Source organism: Carassius gibelio, chromosome B2 (genome assembly GCF_023724105.1).
Source record: "Carassius gibelio isolate Cgi1373 ecotype wild population from Czech Republic chromosome B2, carGib1.2-hapl.c, whole genome shotgun sequence".
Taxonomy (NCBI): Eukaryota; Metazoa; Chordata; class Actinopteri; order Cypriniformes; family Cyprinidae; genus Carassius; species Carassius gibelio.
In genome coordinates, this window is record NC_068397.1 from 5,357,599 (window position 1) to 5,365,843 (window position 8,245).

General features: G+C 36.2%; 2 protein-coding genes across 2 annotated transcripts; both read right to left on the reverse strand.

Annotated features, from left to right (window-relative positions):
* Positions 1-450: 450 nt before the first annotated feature.
* On the reverse strand, positions 451-2,946 carry czib (CXXC motif containing zinc binding protein). Its single transcript, XM_052548639.1, has 8 exons — positions 2,868-2,946; positions 2,703-2,786; positions 2,409-2,465; positions 1,737-1,818; positions 1,554-1,585; positions 1,341-1,418; positions 793-858; positions 451-715 (listed from the first exon to the last, which is right to left on the reverse strand). The coding sequence occupies exons 1-8, from the start codon at positions 2,871-2,873 to the stop codon at positions 638-640; spliced, it is 483 nt and encodes a 160-aa protein (XP_052404599.1). The 5' UTR covers positions 2,874-2,946; the 3' UTR covers positions 451-637.
* Positions 2,947-3,639: 693 nt separating this feature from the next.
* Positions 3,640-8,114, reverse strand: uck2b (uridine-cytidine kinase 2b). The gene is made up of 7 exons (XM_052548638.1): positions 7,913-8,114; positions 5,965-6,124; positions 5,600-5,696; positions 5,350-5,492; positions 4,371-4,468; positions 4,152-4,200; positions 3,640-4,065 (listed from the first exon to the last, which is right to left on the reverse strand). Exons 1-7 carry the CDS (start codon positions 8,015-8,017, stop codon positions 3,932-3,934), a joined length of 786 nt encoding a protein of 261 aa, XP_052404598.1. The 5' UTR covers positions 8,018-8,114; the 3' UTR covers positions 3,640-3,931.
* Between the last annotated feature and the right edge of the window lie 131 nt (positions 8,115-8,245).

The following is an 8,245-nucleotide window of genomic DNA, read 5'->3' on the forward strand; positions in this document are numbered from 1 at the left end:
CATATACAGACTATTCACCTCAAAACAGGAAACAAAGTAGTAAACCTCTAAATGGTATGTTCTCATCATGACTAGTACTTACTTACTCAAAAAAAAAAAGATTCTCCTATGACCCTATATACCATATAGTACCTATATATATACTATATATATGTATACTATATATATATATATATATATTGCCATATAGTAACCTTGTTTTCAGTACCGTACTTAAAATTTGAGCAGTGAACTCCTAGTTCTGAGGTGCACTGATGTTTGTATAAACATAGTACACCTACTAAATTTATAATTAATGTTTTAAAATATCCCATTTTTCACTGACTGAATGTCATAATGGCATGCAAAAATATCCCTTTATTTTCCTTTTCTGTATCATCTTATTAAAGACGTAATAAAAGTATTTCACTGGGTTGCAAGCTAGCCAACACCAAAACACACACAAAACAATCCAATAATCCCACACTTTATTATTGTAGTATCTTATATTCAAACTTACTTTCCATATTGCATTTAATAAGCCTTTTACCAATTAGCAACAGGCAATCATCACTGACTAACAAGTGTGTGGTGTAGTCATTTTATAACTTCATTCTTTATTCAGTAACCAGTCAGTTGTTTTCAGTCTCTTTATTTTTCAGCACTTGATGAATTGATGTGTGACCTCATAGATCCCCACAGACTCACTGGCCTTCTCATCGTAGTCCGTCCAGTCCTGATACACAGAAGAAAGACGATGTTACGACCTCACGAAGGAACTAGAACATGTGAAATGACTCGGAGAGCTCTTACTTTCTCTTGCAGGTTGATTTCAGGGAACTGGGTGGATGTTTCTGCTCCACCAGCGGCGAAACCAGCCTGTAGAGAAGCAAGGGGAATGTTTATGTGTGTTATTCAGACTACAGGAAAGCTTCTGAAGATCATTTTACAATAATTGTATGCACTACTATTCAAAAGTTTAGGATAAGTTTTTTTTAATGCTTTCTGAGGTCTACTAGGCTGCAATTATTTGATCGAAACTACATTATATTGTATATACTATTGCAAATTACTATACTATGAGTCCTTTTAAAATTGTAATTATTCCTGTGACACAAAGCTGAATTTTCAGCATCATTACTCCAGACTCCAGTGTCTGTCTTCTAATAATTAATGCTGAAAACAGTATTTTTTTGGAAACCACGGTGCATTTTTCCCCCCAGGATTCCTTGATGTTTGGAAAGTTTTGAAATAACAGCATTTATTTTAAAAGAAATATTTTGGTAACAAATCTTTCGAATACATCCTTGCTAAATAAAATTATTTATTTAAAAACTACAGGAATATATAGAATATCTCACCTGAGGTTGAAAGTCGACTGGTTCCAGACCCCGACACTCAAACTGGACAATTGTCTTAAACCTTTCGCTGTCTTCTGCCTTTAGAAGAGAAAATACATTAAAAAAAATAATATGTGCAACTATAAATATTAATATGCAACTGCATTATTCACTGTGCATTGTGGCTTATAAAGTAAAAAACTAAATAAAAAAAATGAATGTATTCGGTCTTACATTGTAAGGTGTAATTGTGTCCCTCAGGATATCTGGAAACAGTCAGACATCCACTTAAGTCCAATAAGACATTCATGTGCAACCAAAAATATAAAAACACCAACAGAGCAGATATTACTGTGAATTTTTTTAGTCATGTGTAAGCATTTTATCAGCACATTTACTAGCTAGTGGGTTGGTTACCTATGGAGTTTTCCCGAGAACACAGTTTGCACTTCTGCACCATGCTAGCACTCCCTCGTCCCCCTTTCAAAGGCATGCTGTCCTGGAGAGAGGAAAGGACCAGCCGTCACTATACAGACGTTTCTATGCACTTCATTTATTAAACAGGAGTCAAACAAGTGCAGTGTATTAGTGAAGCTGAGATTTTAAATGAGTAAAAACTTTAATTTAATATAATATTATATATATACACATGCATACATACATGCACAGTGTTTTTAAACAGCATGACGGTGACAATTGTCATTTCTTAGTTAAATATTTATTTACACATTGTGCAACAAAAAGTCAATAAAAAATGTATTAAAAATACCTTGGAAAAAAATTAAGATACAAAAATTAATAGTACTTAATGTATTTTGTGAGAAATAATGAAAACACAGCACAATGAAAATGAAATGATTAATCACAATGAAAACTGCATATTTGTTCCTTTTTGGTGTTTTACTGAAGTATTCTTTATTTATTTATTTATTTCGATTTCTTGCAAATATAATAGAATCATTTGTTTTTAAAATAGTAAAGATGAACATATCTTCACTGCTAAAAGCATGAAAACATCTTGCATCAATACCAGTACCTTAGATGATGCAAACCAGTTTTTGGCTTTATTTTCCACACTTTGAAACCTACCAGTAAGGTGATATACTGCCATTTATCCGAAACCTCACCACAGTTCCCACACTTCAGCTGCGAGGACAGGAGACAGTTACTAGACTAAACTACATGCATGTCATTAAATCACATGGCCATGTGGACAGTTTTCAGTACAACATGATCAGTATTCATCACATTACGAATGATATAGTCTATATAGTTATAGATCATGAAAAGTGATTTCTCAGTTGCCATAAAAACTGTGAACTGCTTAAAGCATTTCATACAAAACAACTGTCTGTGATACTGTATCACACGAACGCACTTTACCTTTAAATACCAGCGGAAATCATCCCCCACCGGCCTCACGTTTGTAACATTCTCCAAAGTGGCTTTAAACTGCAATCCAAATTTCTACAGATAAGAATAAATAGTTAGTGAAGTGGCTATTAATCGTTTTTTTCCCCCAAGTATCCAATGTTTTTACAAACGTACCCCCATATTTAGCCACGCCTCTACTAATACGTCATCTCACTGCGTATGAAGAGCGCGACGGATGTCACGATAGCAGCGCCGCCTAGCGGACATACGGGGTATTACATGAATGAAACGAGGTGAAAGAGGGGAACAAAGAAACCAAGACAGTGTCTAGTTTATTATTTTATTCCACCAAAAAGTAATGGATAATACGTCAATAAAACCAGATGTAAATAATTGATCCAGTGAAAAATACATGCCAGAGAGGCATGAGAGGGAAAGTAAACACAGGCTTATTGAAGTTGAGTGCACAAGGTTACTAAAATAAGCGTAATTCAAGTAATACTTTTTCTAGTGTTAACAGTAAATGTGTTTGAGGTATTTAATGTATTCCCTGATTGTATCGGAGGATGGCAGTTATTGGGGACCAGGTATAATTAGGGTAGAATACTGTATGCACAATCAGATATTGCAGTCAAGAAGAAGCACCGTCACTTATAAAACTGTAAATATAGTCAACAAATCATAAAAAAATCGGTCATGTCATATGTACAATTGTAATAATCACAATAACATTAGGTTTTAACTAGAAAGCTACAAAACAAAAATTATATAAAATGCTAATGTACCATGTTGCAATCATTTTAAAATCACATAAAAGGGCCTCAAATATGAGGTAATAGGGTTTTTCTCTTTTGTGGAAAGAACAACCTGAGCACCCCTGACTTCAAGTATGTATGCAAATAGCACTGTAATCAAAGTTGTCTCTACTTCCAGTCGGAAACAAAACTTTCCAAACTATTCATTTATTTTCTGAGTAGCTAAGAAAGCAGATCGACACGCTGACAGGACAGGCTGAGCGTGCAATCAAACCTTCCAAAAAAATAAAAACATATAACACTTTCAAAACCCTGTAACAGCAAACAATTATCCACAACAACAACATTTCAAATGCAAATAATAGTGATAATAACAAAGGCATTTCAGCTCATGTATCCCTTCACTGTCATTGGATGAATGGGATGCACACTGTTAGCATTCAGTTCTGCCCTCTCCTCGACTGAGGGAAGGTCACAGTGAGGTCAGTGAGGTCGACTCGACTCAGACGGCCGTCTCTGTCTGGGGGTCCCGTGGCCGTTCTGAAAACCGTTCTGTCGTTTGGTGAATCCTCCGTTCAGGATATCCTGAATATGCTGCACAATCAGATTAATAGCCACTAAAGAGAAAGAGAGATAGAAGTAGATCAAGTTAAATCTCTCCAGTGTGTGTTCATATCAGATAACTACTGGTCTACCGACTCACCGAGATTGTCTGCTCCTCTCGGGATGATGACGTCTGCATACTTTTTGGTCTGCAAATATAAATGTTCAAGATCATTTAGGGCACAGAGAATCAAGTGATAACAGTGAGGGGGCAGGTGGAAGGTGTCAAATCATGATATGTGATGCATTTTCTGACAATAAAGAGTTAAAAGCAGCTGTAATACTGGAGAAGTGAGGTTTGGTTCATTAGGATACTCACAGGAAGACAGAACTCCTCAAAGGCTGGCTTCACAAAGGTGATGTACTGGTTCAGAACCTGCTCCAGCACTCTGCCTCTCTCGCTGATGTCCCGCAACACTGAGAGAAACCAGAAAACACAGTCAGTATATAGTGCAGAGCGCTTTAACCAAACCTTGTACCTCAATAAAGCTATTATTGCCAGATGTTCAGTGCAAAGGTGTTTTATATACTACATTATAAAGAACTTTTATATAATCAAGCACATTACAAACAAACCAATGGTACTTTATCTCATTAAATTAATGATCTTCATACATGTAAAATACATATGAAAAGTTAAATAAATTTAACCATGTTAAAACTTTTTTTTTCTTTCATTTTTTAGTTTTTTTTTCCTATTGTAATATTGTTCACTTTTAGTTATTTTAGTACTTACTTAACTTACTTTATTTCATTTAGCTTTTTTCTTGTATTTCTTTTTTTTTTTTTTATTATGTTGTGGTCACACTAGACTTTGAGCACACAACATTTCTACATTTCATATACTGCACTGTTCATAATATAACATTATGCTCTTTGTTTTCTTATTTAAAAACAAATTCAATATAATAAAAAAATTCCAAAATGTAAAAATGTACAATATAACTTAACTTCCTTGCAACACTACACACCTGTAGCTTTAAAGTTAATTTTATTTTCATTCTGCTAAGAGGACTATAAATAAATATATTTTTTTATATAAGTTTATTTTTTCTATTGGCATTGATAAAAATGTGCAGGTCAGTTAAAACTTTAGAATGCAGAACTAAAAGCTACATTTATTAGCATTTATTTCTATGTAACAAAAATAATTTTTCCTAGTTTCAGGTAATGATAATGACCCTGAAAACCCAGAGGAAATCACTCTCATTATAATCAGCAAAGCTCATAGAGCTACTCTGGAAAATTAAGACAAAAAGCACTACTTAAACCAAATTGCAATTGAAAATGTCATCTACCTCTTCGCGAGAGCCGCGTGTCTGGGTCCGTGTCCACAAACAGCTTCATTTGGAACAGATCTCGAATCTCTTGCGAGTAGAACATGAGAATCCCCTCAAAGAGGACCACATCTGCTGGATATACGGTCACAAACTCAGCCTTCCTGTAAGAGGTGTGCAGAACATGCGATTCATAATGTGTCCAACAGTGATTCACTCATCAAAACACCAAAACATCAACTTGTGAAGAGAGAGAGGGAGCAGCGCTGACCTGGAATGTGTAACAAAGTCATAAACTGGGATGTGCACGGTCTGCCCCTGAATGATGTCACGCAGAGTCTTCATCACCAGCTCGTTGTCGAAAGCATCTGCCAATGACGGAAACATTGATAAACAGATTATCCTCTGTAAGAAACTAATCAAAAAAATGTCATTTTGATCTTTAAAAGGAATGTCCGCATGACACGTGTCTTCAGGAACCATATGATAGCTTTGTGTAAGGACTGAACCAAAACTGAATCATGTGGACTGTTTGTAAGTTTTTTCCCAATATAATGAATACACGTTATAATGGAGTATATTCTAACTTCTGAGTGAACTTTGGACCTCTTTACCAACCCTCAGACATCACAGTACCTGGGTGATCGAAGTTGAACTGGCCCTTGAGTGCTTTGGCTTTCTGTTCAGGTGTGAGCTCCTTGTAAAAGCTGTCTTGACTGAGGATGACCACCTGCCGCTGGTGACGGTCAATCTTATTCTGGCCCAGCAGCTCCATGATCTTCTCACATACTGAAGACTGAGAGGAGAAGACACAAAACCATTCAGTCAGTGCTTGGCTCTTTAAGCTACCCCCCAGTTGAGATATACACAGTGGTTGCGTTATTTAACATATGAGAAGTTACAAATTTTTAAGCACTCTAAATTATCAGCATGATCCAAACATTGCTGAAAAACCTGTTTTACACAATCTACTACATTCCTTCAATAAAAGGCCTTTTGTTATAATTCTGAAGAAAGGTTCCCCTTCAGGTCACGGTCCACTTATTTGTGCTGTGAAATCTTCAGATTTGTTATGAATTTAACATGAACACTTAAATATTACTGGACTGCAAAAATCCATGTTACATTATTTAGAATAATCATGTTAAAATGGGAGTATTAAATATGATGCATAAGGCTTTTGAGGAATGTTTATTGGTACTCTCAATAATAATCGAATTATGTTTTACCACACAAAATTAAAACTAGAGATTTGATCACAAAACCAAGCTCTTACATGTCATTTTACGAAGACGTATGACTGGGAGATATAGTGATAACTGATATTAATATGCATTTATGCAAGTAGTCTGTTACACTGTTATAAAGATCTCTGATCTCCATATTCTCTTATATCACATTACATGAGGCCTAAAGTCCTGGTTCATCAAATATGATACTCCCTGATATGCAAATTTCTTAATAATTCATCTAAATATTAAATTAGCTAGAAAAAAGCTTTTCTGATTATTATTTTATATACCAGGCTTAAAAATCGTGTCATTTACTTGTCCTCGTGTTGTTCCAAACCTGTATGGCTTTCTCAGTGTTTGTAGTCCATACAATGGTTAGTCAGTGGACATCAACACAACACTGTTTGACTGCAAACATAATTCAAATGGCTTTATGTTCTGCACAACATGAAAAAGGGGCGCAAATGATGTCGTGTCCCATGTAAGGATATCCAGCGGGGAAGCATGGCCTCCATTCAGCCACAAGTGTGCATTTAAAATCTGGGCTCCGTTACTATTCCGCCAATATGGACTAACGTTACCCTTCGGAGCCAATGAGCATAAAGTAGCCCCATTTTGACAGGTTTAATTTACTAAGTGGGTTTCCACAAGTTCAGTGCTAATCGTTTATCGGTGGAAGTGGAGTTTCCCTAACATTAAGGTCAGGGGAAGTTTAATGAACGCTTGTTACTATGTAAACATCCTCCGCGGTTATGACGTCACGTTCCCGCAACTTTCCTTCGCCTACATGGAGGAAATGGCACTTTTTTTGCCTTTTCTTTTTTTTTTTTTACAGCTACAACAAACCACTTTTAAACCAGCGTGGCAACTAATAAACACAAGTAAACTTCCGATTTAGGTGGCTTGCGAGCAAATAAACGACAACAGGACACGCGCTGATTCAAAATGCTGCGCCAAGTGGAGCTGAAGTATGACGTCGTCGACATGTCTAGCGATTCTAAACACGAATCTGGAAAAAATCCTAACGGAATAATGAAAAATATTGATAGTCGTTTAGAGTCCAGGGTTATTTATAAAAACAATATTTTTTAGAAATAAACGTTTTAATGAAACAAACGATTTTACAAATGCCAAAAACATATAGATTATGATATGTAAGATATATGGGCGTGCGAATACGTTTGAAAATCCCGTATGTTGTATTTCTACAGTAGATCTCTTCTACTGTTCATTATGAACTGGCTAGAGCCACGCGGTCGCTAGAGGCACCGGCGTCACAGAACACCCGTGTTAACCGACACAAGGATAGAGGAGTCTGTACGGTTCCTAATAAACACTCGTAAAGCTCAAACCTTTCCGCTGGCGGTGCCTCCAGCCACACCGATCAGGAACGGCTGTCGGATGTTGTGCTCGTTTTCTGCTCTGCCCTTAAGATGCGTTTCACTGTCGCCAGCCATGCTTGCAGTGTAGCACAAGTGTGTGTGTCGCTATTCTAATAATACACACACACACTCAGCGCTCCTCCTACTTTCCCACTCGCAGCTTCTCCCTCAATGAAAAAACGCAGAACTGTTCTCTTCTTCCATTTAGTTTCAATTTACCCGTATATAAATATATTATTATTATATATTTTTTACCGAGTACAATTTAAATATTCTTTGTTTATGTGTTCTTTCCATGGTTCT